Here is a 12,069-nt window from a genome sequence, read left to right as displayed (position 1 = left end):
GATCCTTGTAGCGTGGTGCAAACGAAGGATAGTGGGACATTTGTGGCTGAACGGGCTGAAAAAAGAAATGACGGCAGTACAAGTAACACGCTAATAAGAAAGAAAATCGGTGGGTACGTACCTTTTGTAAATACCTGCTAATTTCAGGCACACTATGAAAATGTTGCTTTTTATGTAGACTATCGGCGAAGGTCGAACGAGTATGGGGATGTGAGTATGTGAAGTTATGAAATTAAGAATGGGCGACGACAAAATGTGGAAAGCGTCGAAAGTGTACGAAAGAATCAAAATAAAAAAAACGACGAGAGAAGAATAGGCGAAGAGGGTGCTAACGATAACCGTCGAGTAATTTCCTGACGAAACGAAACTGTAAATTCGCGTTACCTATTGTTTGCCCTAAAAAGTGATTCGAGGCAAGTACACACTTCCTCAAAAGTTCCTGCACTTTACTAAGGTTAGGTACTTAGCTACTCAAAATAACTCCCAAGGCAACTATATTTATGTAAATATGCCTGTTGACTTATCACGTCATAAGATTGATACGATATCGAACAGTGAAGCAAAGATTTCTTCTGCAACACCCCCAAAAATGAATCAGGATAAACATAGCCCAAACATCATAACTTGTATATTTCGTCATGAGATTGCCTACCCGGATTCCTAGTCATTCACAAATCCAACGACAAGGAATTTGTTATAGCAAAAAAAGAAAATTGTAGGATTCTTTGATGAGACAAAGCTCAGTTATTTTTTTCTCTAGTACACAATGGCTAAACTATTCTTGCTTAACGCCATCTATCTTATGTACAACTTGTCCAAGTCTACCCAGTACCAACTACTATCTCCGTAGTGAACTTGTTTAATGGGCATTGTTCTTGTGGTGACCTATGATATATCAGTATTGCTGTAGAAACTAGATTAGAGGGTAAATTGTATCTTACGCAAGTGGAAGTAGTAGGTCATGGGGTATCCGATAGCGAGAAGTAGACCAATGGCGTGGATGATAGCTATAAGAAAATCCTGTTAGTTTATATCACCCAAGGAGTGGACAGGCTTCGGTTCCCATTGTGAGACGTACGTTTGCCGCTAGGGTTCTTGCCAAAGTGCTTGGCCTGGTATCTGCCGAGAAGACCGGTAGGCTTGACTTCGGGAGCTGGTCCTCGGGGAAGTTTTTCGTAGAAGTTAACAACGCGCTTCATGCGAAGAGCATCGGGAGCAGCGCCGATGGCCTAGTAACGAATCCGTCAGCATTTCCCCACCCATCCGAATTTTGCGATATCCTTCTCCACGACTATTCCGAGTAGATTCTGATGCCGAAGTAATCCCATATCCTCCTAGCCGTAGGTACGAACCAAACCGAAGCCTAGCACCACAGCGAAATAAAGGGGATCGAACAGCGGTATATAAAATGGAGCAATACGTACGTTCGGCGAAGCGACCTATAGATACTAGTTAGTATATTGACAGTTCCATACTTGCGAAAATCCACGGACCTTAGGAGGGATGAGGGTCGAGAGGGCCCTGCGAGTAACGAAGCTCATTATGGCGGGGTTCGGTCGCGACTAAGGAAAAAGAGAAAAAGAAGGTACCAGGACCACAGAGGTAAATCAATTGTGTCTATAAGTGACGCAATTGGCGAACTGGGATACGATGGTAATTGAAGGAATCTGACGAGAATAGACTCAAAAGTGGAAGACGGTTGTTCAATTGACGAAAGCACGGAAAAGACCTCGCCTGGTTATGACTGGTCCGTGCGCCACATTTTTAGCGCGGTACATACTTCCAATTTTAACCAATCAAATCCCTCGTATCTCGATTATCTTAACCTTGGAACCTTTCAAGCCCCAATGTCGCCTCAATTCAAGATTTCTCATAGTTAAAACACAACATTCGCATTTCCTAAGGTCCTTTAACACAACCTATCCGCCTACGTCAGTTTGCGACGATCGGACCTGGAGATAATCAATTCGCATGTACAAAATGGCGTCCCTCAGGTCCCAAGCGGCGGCAGCAACTCTGCTACGAAGCGCGCGATTAGTTCCGAGTAGACAAGCTCTAGCGATGGCACAGAGACGATTCAAGTCCGACGATGCAGCAACGTCCCTCGAAACCACCGCACCCGCCCCCCTTCCCGAAGAGAGACCTCATAACGCCCCGGACTATGGCGTTCACATCGACAAGGCGACATCGTATGTCTACCAATTCAGAATACAATGGTTAAAATCGAGGGAATAATATTGACGCTGATGGAAATTCAATAGCACATTCACCCCCGTACCAAAACGAGTAATGGACGGTAGCGAAGACCACGGTATCCTCCCCGCAGCCGTACTTTCCGGTGCTCCAATTGAGCTACAAGCAAGAACCGTCCGGTAGAAATTATTGTCACCATCCATTTCCGGAAAATACATCTAACAAAACCTATAGCATCTACCAACCCACGAAACCTGCCACACAATCCGGAACGTGGGGAAGCCACCATTGGAGAATGGATTGGGATGTTCTTGCTAGGGGACACCGATGGGAGAATCCTCTAATGGGATGGCAATCCTCCGGTGACTTCATGCAGGGCACCAAGCTCGAATTCAAATCCAAGGAGGATGCCATTGCTTTCGCTGAGAAGCAAGGATACGAATATTTCGTACAAGAGCCAAACGAGCGAGCTTTCACACCAAAAGCCTACGCCAACAACTTCTTATACTCACCCAAAAAGCTTAAGCACATCCGAACCAAATAGACAGTAGCATAGTAATATGGGGAAAAGCAAGTGTGGTTTTGTACATATACTACTAGACAATGGTATCTTGAATGCAGTTGAACGCAATATGCTTCCTGCGGCTCTCATTCCCTTGATAGGCCGTCATGTTCCGTTCCCTTAAACCTGACCTAGCAGAAGGTAGGTATGCCAGTCATGCCCTGAGTGATCATAAAACCCTGTAAAATACCAATACGTCCAAATATAGAGCCCTAAAACGCCTAATGATTGCTGGTAAGTGCTTAAAGCCTCCAGCCCTGGATATCACCTCATCCATAACGCCTACCCCACCTTCAAAGAAACGCCTGTCGCAACAAGTCCCTGCTTTCCCTGTTTGAACAACGGAAACAACGGGATCATGAAAAAGACACGGGTGGAGAGGCTCCGACGAAATCAGAGACCGCCGAACAAAAGGCGACCAATGAAGTTGCTATGTAGTGATCATTGCATCATGGCCGTTTTCTATTCCACCAGCCTTGTCGGAGTCGTCACCATCCAAGCCCAACTCAATTCGCGAGGGTAGATCCTTCTTGCTCTCCTTGCGCACGATATCCTCACTCCACGCTCTCATCTGGACTAAATGACGGATAGCAGCATCTCGACGTTGGTTCTGACTCTCTAAAATAGCCTTGTTTACTTCGTCCGCGACATTCTTTCGAAGGTCTGGGTGTAGAAGGGCTTTGAGAGAAGGATCTAGGTTATCATGATCGAAAACTAGAAGAGACATCGTCTTCTCCAGATCCTCCAGGAACTGGGGTGTGCGAGGCGCTTTCGGGCCAAGTTGAGTTTGCGCAAATTCTAATGCCGGTCCAATATCACCGCCAGGGCGCGATTCGCGAATTAACTCTACCAACTGGAGGCGGAGAAGGGCAAAGTGTAGTGGCTCGTCTTTGTCTAATATCTATTCATATAATTAGTAGGTGTATAACAAGTACAACAGACCAGGCTATTAAAAATAAATAGATAGAAATGCTCATAGAAAAAAGTGGTTGTTCCTCATCAGTGACCCGAGGGCCATATGAGTGGTGCATGTAAACTCAAGTTTTAATCATAGCAAGTAGCCAAACAATAGGGGCAAGAATACTACATACCGACGGGTCCAGATCATTCAAGGCACGGATAGCGCCCTCGATTTCTCCCCTATGTATGGAGTTCTGGATTTGTTGCCGAGCCAATATGGCAGCGGAAGGCTGTTGGGGAGAGAGGTTCGCTTCGGTTGAGAATTTGGCGGCGGCATTAGGGTAGCCAGCGACGGTTAGATAGTCGAGGATCAGTGCGTTGATATCACTTCGGGCCACATTAGTTAAATCCCCAAAATTCGTCCGAAAAAAATAAAGTCAAAAAAATAGAAAATTTTCAGATAAAAGTTTATAATAAAGGATCTCCGCATTGATGGTCTCAGAGAGATTCCCATTGATTTATTTGTTACATCATAAAAAGATACTCCAAGATAGAGAGCAAAGAGGCAAGAAAAAAGCAACATGTCAACATACCTCTTAGGGGTCTTCACTTCTTCGACCTGCCTTGTAAAGGCATGCCTCACTGATCTCGTAGTCGACGCCGATGAAGTCTAAATATGGGAAATTAATATCTCGCAATACGCATCATGTTTTCCGAATAGAAACTAGCATACCATTTTGCGATCGAACAATTCCGAGATAAATCTTGCGTTGCGAAGAGTATTCTCAAGATGAAGGTCGCTTGACGATGACAAGCCCCAACCCGCCGTGCTCATTTGAGAAAGGGTAATCAAGGAAGAAGATTCTTATGATATGATAAAGAAAAATGGGAGACGCCCTGCGAAAATGGCATAGGTCTCCGCTAAGGGTTCGGGCGTCTTACTGACGTTGTCACCCATGGAATTGAGAGGAAGTTATCCAGATGGAAAGTTGAAGTAATAAATAGACAAGTTTGAATTCGGCGTGGGGCTTAGTTGCGAAAGAAAAGAAAAGAAAGGCAAGGCAATCAGAGTTCGCCGTGGCTGGGCTGCTTGGGTATCCACTAACCTAAAAAGTACCTAACGGATTTGGATTGTGGCTTACTACTAACTGTAAGCGGTATAGCGTAGTACCGTCTAGGTTCAGACTCAGTATTGTTTTGGTGCAATATTTCATTAACCGTATCACCACGCCGTAAGCTCCAAAATTCACCTGCTAAATTCGAATCGTCTGAAAACCCACACAGTTTCTTACCGTCCAATGTCGTTGATTAGTTTTAGAGATCCTCCTTTTTTTAACTTCTTCTTTTTCTTATCTTTCACTTGCATTTCATCCGGAGTTGTCGTTAGATCTTTACTTATTAATAAAATTTCTAACTATTTAATTTGTCTACCGCACTATTGACCAATCTTATACAGCCTCATCTTATTAGTCGCTTACACTCTTGCCTACTTGGAGATATCATATGCTAGTGGGCACGCGACCTCCAGCACCACTCCAATCCTTCATTTTCAGACGTCATAATATACTTCTCAAATCATCCAAGACGCCACATTTTCTCATATCCTTCTTATAGAACCCGTATATGAACGGCAACTTGGTCGGATAGCCATGAACACCGGCATTAGTTCGCCGGCCATAGTGGCTGATAGCAATGCGGATACGATCGCCAAGAGAGCCCACTATAGTCCTCCATGGGCTGACCTGAGCATCATTGGCATCGCGGGCAGCTCTGGTTCCGGAAAGTCAACATTGTCGCACGCTATTGTTAGCACATTGAATTTGCCATGGGTGGTTATCTTGTCAATGGTAAGCATTTATAGATAAAAGAGGATGACATCCCGTCTTACTCGTCATAGGATTCGTACTATAAACCATTGGATCCCGAAAGTTCAAAAAAGGCATTTCGCAATGAATATGATTTCGACTCCCCCGAGGTATGATGTTTCACGACGAGTCGAGTTAGCTCGCCCATATTGACGCCTGCTCGATAGGCCATAGACTTCGATGCCTTGCTCCAGACACTCCAAGATCTTAAAGCAGGGTAAGAATGCTGTAGACTGCAATAACCACCCCCTAATTTATTACTGATTCCCCACGTATAGCAAGCGTGCCGAAATACCGATATACTCCTTTGAGAAGCATCAACGTCAAGAAGAGACGACTACAATATACTCTCCTCACGTCCTCGTTTTGGAAGGGATATTCGCCCTTTATGACCAAAGAGTGATGGACTTGATGGACATGAGAGTATGCGCCCGAAACACTGTAGGTCTTTGCCTTGAAGATATCGCTAATCTCATGGCAGATCTACTGTGAGGCGGACGCTGACACATGCCTCTCAAGAAGGAGTAAGTTGGTTGTAGACTGATGATAAATTTCGCCTTTAACACGTGCGCTAGTCCTACGAGACGTCAGAGATCGAGGTCGTACAGTAGAAGGTTGTATCAAGCAATGGTTTAGCTTCGTGAAGCCCAACTATGAGAAGGTAAGCTGACATATCCCTACTTATCATAAGCTGCGATTAACCTCCTTGTCAGTATGTCCTGCCTCAGAGGAATCACGCAGGTAAGGATCAGTTTATAGTACCCCTAGTATCGCAATATTCTCGACATCCAGTCTAACCCTCCTTTAGATATCATTGTACCACGAGGCATAGAAAATCGGGTCGCAATGGGTAAGCTGGTCTCATTTCGCACTTCGCATGTGTACTCACCATCGCAGCTATGGTGACCCAATACATCGAAAGAAAATTGCTAGAAAAGTCAACACGCCACCGAGCAGCCCTTAGAAGCCTAGAGGCCGGTTCCGATACTGAACCCCTTTCGGACCGAGTCATCATTCTGGAGCCAACTCCCCAACTGAAGGCCATGAATACAATCATTCGAGATATCGACAGTTCAAGCGAGGACTTCATATTCTATTTTGACAGGTTTTCGAGTTTGCTCATTGAAGAGTACGTTTATGGTCCCATCTGGTTCCTGGGCCCCTGCTAATTACCCCAGGGCTCTGAATAACGTCCACTTTAAAGAGCTGACGATTGAGACCCCCGCTGGTAGATTATATAATGGACTCACCCCTAAAGGCGAAGTCAGCGCAGTCATTGTACTTCGTGGTGGTGCCGCCTTCGAAGCCGGACTGAGGAGAGCGATACCAGACGGTCGCACAGGGCGTCTCTTGATCCAATCTAATGTTAGAACTGGAGAGCCCGAGCTTCACTACCTCAAACTTCCCAAGGATATCAGCACACACGACAGCGTATTACTCCTGGATACCCAGATGTCCAGCGGAGGCTCCGCGCTGATGGCTGTTCAGGTCCTTGTAGACCATGGAGTCCCACAAGATCATATTGTATTTGCGACATATTCAGCTGGCTACGTAGGCGTCTATCGTCTTACCAAGGTATTCCCAGAGATCACCGTTGTCATCGGTAACATGGTCAACGACTTTGAAGATAGGTGGGTTGAGAAGAGATACTTCCGATGCTGAGACAGACGGTAGGCGTAAGCCGGAATAAATACCCAATGAATAGCACCTCATTAGTCGTTGGCGTTGCGAAATCATATACCGCATAATTATAGCTATACTATATTGGTTGCATATAAAGGGAGTTCACAAGGTTGGGATTTTTTTGACTATCAAATAAGATACGAAAGTATCCTTCTTATACCTTCTTGGTACCCGCAATGGTATTATATATCATGACAGTTAATATACAATCTATTCAAGTCCATATATGAATGCAAACTTGATACCTTTGATCGTGTTGATATCTCAACTTTGATTTCATCAGCCATTGATGCATCTCGTGCAACAACACGACGGAATCCCAGGCCCAAGCATACATGACTCCCTAGCAGAATATTGAAATAAATCGATCAGATATAAGATTTCAAACTATTATAGACAAAATATATCTCGTGTATGCTGTCTCATATAGCCGTGGACATTCCCGTGGCCCGCAGCAAGCCACCAAATGACTTGGTCGGAATACCTCAATGCGGCATCACCGCCATGCGTAACCGGCCTCACCTTGGACCACTCACCTTTGGAGACTATATTTTGGCGTGTCTTGCTCATTTATAGGATTTTTCTCAGCCTCTTGCATAATTGTGAAACCTGAGTGGTAAGCCCTGCTCACCGAATTCATTTTACAATGTTACTTTTACATCGATGCCGAATTGCTACCCTTGGGGGGCGCCGTGCCTTTGCGTCTTTCGCTCAGCACGGCCGCCTCCATAGCATGCCTCTTGTAGTAAAGCCTTCCAATCTAGAGACCCAGAAGGGTATTTTGGAGGCCCGAAACTTGGAAAAGGCGGTAGGCGCTATGTATAGAGATGGCCTTGTTGTCGTCGAAGACGTGGTCCCCCACGAAGCCTTAGATCAGTTGAATAAGAAAATGGTTCAAGATGCACGTACCTTGCAAGACCGAGGCGAAGACGGGCCCTTCAACTACAACACGGGGAACCTCCAACAGGATGCTCCTCCGGTAGCTGAGTACTTCAACCCGTCAATCTTCACCAGTAAGCGTCTCCTATCACACCCACCCCACGTGCACGTAAACCCATCAATACTCACAACTCACAGACCCCATCGCCACACAAATAACAGCCGCAGTCCTAGGCCCACGGCCTAAATGGACATTCTGCTCCGCCAACTCCGCTATGCCTCCTCTCCCGGGCAACGAACCCGCACGGCAACCCGTGCACTCAGACGCGGATTTCGCACATCCAGACCACCCTTTCGCACTAGTCATCAACATCCCCCTCGTAACCATGACCCCCGAAAACGGGTCCACGGAGATCTGGCTCGGAACGCATAACCACCCCGGCGGTATCAGCGCCCAAGAAGGCGCGCACGGCGAGCGCGCCAGCGGGCGAATCCTCCCTAATCTCTTAACCTCGCGGCGGGAAACACGACCACCTAGTCAACCTATAGTGAAAAAAGGTAGTATCGTAGTACGCGATCTCCGACTCTGGCATGCTGGTATGCCGAATTTGAGTAGTGAGGTTCGTGTTATGTTGGCTATGATACATTTCGCGCCTTGGTATCGGAATCGCATGAGGTTGCAGTTTGGGGAGGATATAAAACCGGTGTTAGAGGGTTTAGAACGGGAGGGGAGGCTTGGGTTAGAGGTTCCGGTGGATTGGGTGGGGAGGGAGGAGGCGTTGGGGGGGTATTTAGAAAGGGGGTTTGGGAATAGTTATGATTTTAATCAGGAGCCTTGATTTGATATGATGAGATGAGATGGGTTATCTAATAAATGGAATTGTGGATATGATGCTTCAGAGTCGTGTGAGTTGAGTTGAATTTGTATTTGTAATATGAATCCGACACTCCCGAATAGCTTCAATTCCAGATAGATACCTAGGACATGCAACTAACGCTAGTCATGTAGGTACCGTGTAGCAAATTGCTTACATCGATCCGAATTGGTCTAGTGATTAAAATTATGAGGCGCTATGAACAAAGATGACGAACAGGGCTGTAAACACTGCAGGGGAGAACGAGCCATGGATCGTCAGGATTGTTATTTCCTCGTTCTTATTGTACATATCTAAAGCAATAAAACGGCGCAGGAAACGAAGGGAGATTTGGAATTGTGAATTGTAAAGCAAACAGACAAACAATTTCCTGTTTCTTCCCGGGAATCCGAGGACCTGTTCCGATGTGGTGACACTGTCTGGCGCTCCGAAGCGCGAGTGAGAAAATAGACAGAAAGCCACTACCTCATCTTGCCTGTAAAAAGTAAGCCCTCCAGGCCAATTAATTAATTTTCTTTCCCGCGTGGCGACGCCAATCATAGGGCCAAGAATGAAACTCCGGCGTAGCATCAGCTCGTGCATTCTTGCCGCAGCCACCACTGTTATAGCGACGAACCCTTCTGTCAATCTTGGATACGCTACTTATGAAGGTTATTATAATGATACATTTGGACTCAATATTTGGAAGAGGTAAGCAAAATATGTCGCTTGAGTATAGCTTCTTTCGCTAACTCTTACCAGTGTTCGATATGCAGCGCCGCCAGTTGGAAAGCTGAGATGGCAGGCTCCTCAACCTCCTGTCTGGGATAATAATCGATCTACCCCAGCTGTTGATCAGCCACCATTATGCCCGCAAACTGGCGCTTTTGGTGTCCCTGCCGCCTATGGGTTTAATTCCGGGCCTGGCGATGAAGACTGCCTCTATCTCAATGTTTACGCAGCTCCTAATGCTACCAATTTGCCTGTCTTACTTTGGATACGTATGCATTTCACCCCATATTCCAACCTGGTTAAGTCCGCTCAATTGGATCACGATATTCTGACTTGATTGACCATCTAGATGGGGGTGGCCATTCTGTGTTCGGTGCCACATACGACCCAAGCGCCTGGATTAACACCAACAAAAATGAGTTTATCGCCGTCGAGATCCAATATCGTTTAGGCGCATTTGGGTATCTTGCCTCAGACGAAGTGAAAACAAATGGTCAACTCAATGCTGGCCTTTTGGATCAGCGATTCGCTCTTGAATGGGTCCAGGAACACATTTCTAAATTTGGCGGCGACCCAAGTCGCATTACGGTTGGAGGCGAATCATCAGGTGCTGGGTCAATCCTGCATCATGCCCTGGCTTACGGAGGCAAGGAGTCGAATCTCTTCAACAACGTTCGTATACCCCTTGCATCTATGAAAGACTGCTTATTAACTTGCTACTCACTATTCAGATTATCGCTGCTAGTCCATATCTTCCACCGGTGTATAGGTATAATGACACGGTCCCGACGGAACGCTATAACAAGTTCGTCGAATTAGCAGGATGCTCCTCTAAGTTTAGTAACCATTCAAGTACTTTTGAGTGTCTAGTCGCCGCCGATAGCGCTGTGTTGCAGAATGCTAGTGGCATTGTTTCCACGACTCTAGGCTACTTCGGTAGCTTCGCATTCTTACCTGTCCTTGACGACGATTACATACAAGAACTGCCATCAATCCAAACTTCGAGTGGGAAAATCAATGGGAAACGAGTCCTTGTCGGTGTATGTGCTGTTCGTATAAGAATTTAATGCCGCGTGGCTAACATGACACAGAACAATGCAAACGACGGGGTACCTCTAGTCAATCCCGATGTAAACACGCGGCCTAAGTATGACAGTTTCATCTCAAATACGTTTCCGTTATTCACGACGGATGATGTGACAACACTGAACAAGGTGTACCAAATCGATTCCTTACCAAGCGATGACGGAATCCGATACGATACACTCGGCTTCACCGGCCCAACAGCGTTGTACAAATCTGGGATGGCCACAGGCATACAGCAAGCCGTCTTCAACATGGCAGCCGAGACAACATTCGCGTGCCCGGCGCAGTGGTTCGCCGAGGCATTCAGTGCGACTTCCCGACAAGCCTGGAAATACCAATACTCGGTGACTCCCTCGTATCACGGCGCTGACTTAGGCGCATATTTCTCCGTCGACGCGACATTACCTAACAAGGACTTCGCGCATGCGATGCAGAAGATTTGGGGAAGTTTTATCATCCACGATAACCCCGTAATCTCGATCTCCGACGCCACTGCAAATTATACTAATGCGAGCGTTCCGATCGGTACGTATGGCAATATCGAGTGGCCGGAATTCACGCTGCAGAATCCCGTGCAGATGAATCTGAACACCACAGGTGGAAATGTAACTACAGTCACAGTGCCTCCTTACTTAGATTACTTCGTGAGGAGCGGGGCTGGTATCGTGAATGATTTCAACCTCACCGATGCATTGACATGGGAAGGCGGTCGAGGCGAACGCTGCGGATTCTGGCGCATGGTCTCGGAGAGGGTTCCTCAGTGACACGTCGGATTCGTTAGATTGTTTTCATGTTGTACATATATAACTGTAGCCTGCCGTAATTTGTTATAAACGAGTAGACTTTATTGACCTATACTTTTCATATAATGAAATAGAAATATTATGGATTTGAGATGTTAGAAATTAAAGGAAACAAACAGATCGAAAGAGGCGGTTATTCGTAGAAACTTGAGTTGGGTCGTACCAATAAATTGGTGGGCGTAACGCCTCGATGCCTGAGCTGTAAAAAATAGTTTCCTGAATATTGAAATCATCGCAAACGGGATAACATAACCAAAAGATGAAACTGCTGGTTTTTAAAAAAGAAAAAAATTAATAATAGATTTATATGAATATTAATGAATCCAAATACTTCGAAACTGTATGGAACAGTTAATAAATTGATGTGATTCATCATGTCACTTGGTTGAATGCCACCACGTGTTGATTACTGGTCATGCTTCGCAGTTCAGCAAGCATTCGAACCTGACTCTTGTCTTTGTGTGCGCATAGCCTCCTGAGTATGAGGCTCTAATTGAAATGTCAATTCTATA

The 12,069-nt window shown here is 45.8% G+C and overlaps 6 protein-coding genes across 6 annotated transcripts; 4 read left to right on the top strand and 2 right to left on the bottom strand.

Moving 5' to 3' along the window:
• Positions 1–438: 438 nt before the first annotated feature.
• Positions 439–1,700, bottom strand: F4822DRAFT_421305 (mitochondrial F1-F0 ATP synthase subunit F of fungi-domain-containing protein). The gene is made up of 5 exons (XM_051459782.1): positions 1,494–1,700; positions 1,425–1,439; positions 1,079–1,229; positions 942–1,007; positions 439–885 (listed from the first exon to the last, which is right to left on the bottom strand). The coding sequence occupies exons 1-5, from the start codon at positions 1,539–1,541 to the stop codon at positions 860–862; spliced, it is 306 nt and encodes a 101-aa protein (XP_051309424.1). The 5' UTR covers positions 1,542–1,700; the 3' UTR covers positions 439–859.
• Positions 1,701–1,868: 168 nt separating this feature from the next.
• Positions 1,869–2,797, top strand: F4822DRAFT_421302 (ETC complex I subunit conserved region-domain-containing protein). The gene is made up of 3 exons (XM_051459781.1): positions 1,869–2,189; positions 2,262–2,372; positions 2,428–2,797. Exons 1-3 carry the CDS (start codon positions 1,972–1,974, stop codon positions 2,735–2,737), a joined length of 639 nt encoding a protein of 212 aa, XP_051309423.1. The 5' UTR covers positions 1,869–1,971; the 3' UTR covers positions 2,738–2,797.
• Positions 2,798–4,731, bottom strand: F4822DRAFT_421299 (CTLH/CRA C-terminal to lish motif domain-containing protein). The gene is made up of 4 exons (XM_051459780.1): positions 4,389–4,731; positions 4,249–4,325; positions 3,847–4,042; positions 2,798–3,656 (listed from the first exon to the last, which is right to left on the bottom strand). The coding sequence occupies exons 1-4, from the start codon at positions 4,488–4,490 to the stop codon at positions 3,186–3,188; spliced, it is 846 nt and encodes a 281-aa protein (XP_051309422.1). The 5' UTR covers positions 4,491–4,731; the 3' UTR covers positions 2,798–3,185.
• A 151-nt stretch (positions 4,732–4,882) lies between these two features.
• On the top strand, positions 4,883–7,446 carry F4822DRAFT_421297 (uridine kinase). The gene is made up of 10 exons (XM_051459779.1): positions 4,883–5,502; positions 5,553–5,630; positions 5,688–5,737; positions 5,799–5,943; positions 6,002–6,044; positions 6,096–6,181; positions 6,234–6,261; positions 6,329–6,370; positions 6,418–6,649; positions 6,699–7,446. The coding sequence occupies exons 1-10, from the start codon at positions 5,305–5,307 to the stop codon at positions 7,180–7,182; spliced, it is 1,386 nt and encodes a 461-aa protein (XP_051309421.1). The 5' UTR covers positions 4,883–5,304; the 3' UTR covers positions 7,183–7,446.
• F4822DRAFT_83604 (uncharacterized protein) lies at positions 7,442–9,214 on the top strand. Its single transcript, XM_051464055.1, has 2 exons — positions 7,442–8,216; positions 8,281–9,214. The coding sequence occupies exons 1-2, from the start codon at positions 7,850–7,852 to the stop codon at positions 8,919–8,921; spliced, it is 1,008 nt and encodes a 335-aa protein (XP_051309420.1). The 5' UTR covers positions 7,442–7,849; the 3' UTR covers positions 8,922–9,214.
• Positions 9,215–11,859, top strand: F4822DRAFT_83605 (putative carboxylesterase). Its single transcript, XM_051464056.1, has 5 exons — positions 9,215–9,647; positions 9,699–9,937; positions 10,018–10,340; positions 10,400–10,708; positions 10,760–11,859. The coding sequence occupies exons 1-5, from the start codon at positions 9,508–9,510 to the stop codon at positions 11,516–11,518; spliced, it is 1,770 nt and encodes a 589-aa protein (XP_051309419.1). The 5' UTR covers positions 9,215–9,507; the 3' UTR covers positions 11,519–11,859.
• The last annotated feature ends 210 nt before the right edge of the window (positions 11,860–12,069 follow it).

Source organism: Hypoxylon trugodes (assembly GCF_022578975.1).
Source record: "Hypoxylon trugodes strain CBS 135444 unplaced genomic scaffold F4822scaffold_11, whole genome shotgun sequence".
Classification (NCBI taxonomy): Eukaryota; Fungi; Ascomycota; class Sordariomycetes; order Xylariales; family Hypoxylaceae; genus Hypoxylon; species Hypoxylon trugodes.
The sequence above is the reverse complement of the archived record's forward strand: the minus strand, read 5'-3'. Positions and strand labels throughout refer to the sequence as shown.

What these genes read in the sequence shown, in the direction of transcription:
- F4822DRAFT_421305 (XM_051459782.1), bottom strand. Translation starts at nt 1,541, where the DNA reads ATGAGCTTCGTTACTCGCAGGGCCCTCTCGACCCTCATCCCTCCTAAG. An exon ending in CAAGAACCCTAGCGGCAAAC is followed by an intron (nt 1,008 to 1,078) that starts GTACGTCTCACA and finishes ATTTTCTTATAG; the next exon opens with CTATCATCCACGCCATTGGT. An exon ending in GACCTACTACTTCCACTTGC is followed by an intron (nt 886 to 941) that starts GTAAGATACAAT and finishes GATATATCATAG; the next exon opens with GTCACCACAAGAACAATGCC.
- F4822DRAFT_421302 (XM_051459781.1), top strand. Translation starts at nt 1,972, where the DNA reads ATGTACAAAATGGCGTCCCTCAGGTCCCAAGCGGCGGCAGCAACTCTG. An exon ending in CACATCGACAAGGCGACATC is followed by an intron (nt 2,190 to 2,261) that starts GTATGTCTACCA and finishes GAAATTCAATAG; the next exon opens with CACATTCACCCCCGTACCAA. An exon ending in CTACAAGCAAGAACCGTCCG is followed by an intron (nt 2,373 to 2,427) that starts GTAGAAATTATT and finishes CAAAACCTATAG; the next exon opens with CATCTACCAACCCACGAAAC.
- F4822DRAFT_421299 (XM_051459780.1), bottom strand. Translation starts at nt 4,490, where the DNA reads ATGAGCACGGCGGGTTGGGGCTTGTCATCGTCAAGCGACCTTCATCTT. An exon ending in AATTGTTCGATCGCAAAATG is followed by an intron (nt 4,326 to 4,388) that starts GTATGCTAGTTT and finishes TCCCATATTTAG; the next exon opens with ACTTCATCGGCGTCGACTAC. An exon ending in TGAATGATCTGGACCCGTCG is followed by an intron (nt 3,657 to 3,846) that starts GTATGTAGTATT and finishes TTATATGAATAG; the next exon opens with ATATTAGACAAAGACGAGCC.
- F4822DRAFT_421297 (XM_051459779.1), top strand. Translation starts at nt 5,305, where the DNA reads ATGAACACCGGCATTAGTTCGCCGGCCATAGTGGCTGATAGCAATGCG. An exon ending in CTCCAAGATCTTAAAGCAGG is followed by an intron (nt 5,738 to 5,798) that starts GTAAGAATGCTG and finishes CCCCACGTATAG; the next exon opens with CAAGCGTGCCGAAATACCGA. An exon ending in TGGACTTGATGGACATGAGA is followed by an intron (nt 5,944 to 6,001) that starts GTATGCGCCCGA and finishes ATCTCATGGCAG; the next exon opens with ATCTACTGTGAGGCGGACGC.
- F4822DRAFT_83604 (XM_051464055.1), top strand. Translation starts at nt 7,850, where the DNA reads ATGTTACTTTTACATCGATGCCGAATTGCTACCCTTGGGGGGCGCCGT. An exon ending in CAACCCGTCAATCTTCACCA is followed by an intron (nt 8,217 to 8,280) that starts GTAAGCGTCTCC and finishes CACAACTCACAG; the next exon opens with ACCCCATCGCCACACAAATA.
- F4822DRAFT_83605 (XM_051464056.1), top strand. Translation starts at nt 9,508, where the DNA reads ATGAAACTCCGGCGTAGCATCAGCTCGTGCATTCTTGCCGCAGCCACC. An exon ending in GGACTCAATATTTGGAAGAG is followed by an intron (nt 9,648 to 9,698) that starts GTAAGCAAAATA and finishes AACTCTTACCAG; the next exon opens with TGTTCGATATGCAGCGCCGC. An exon ending in GGAAACGAGTCCTTGTCGGT is followed by an intron (nt 10,709 to 10,759) that starts GTATGTGCTGTT and finishes AACATGACACAG; the next exon opens with AACAATGCAAACGACGGGGT.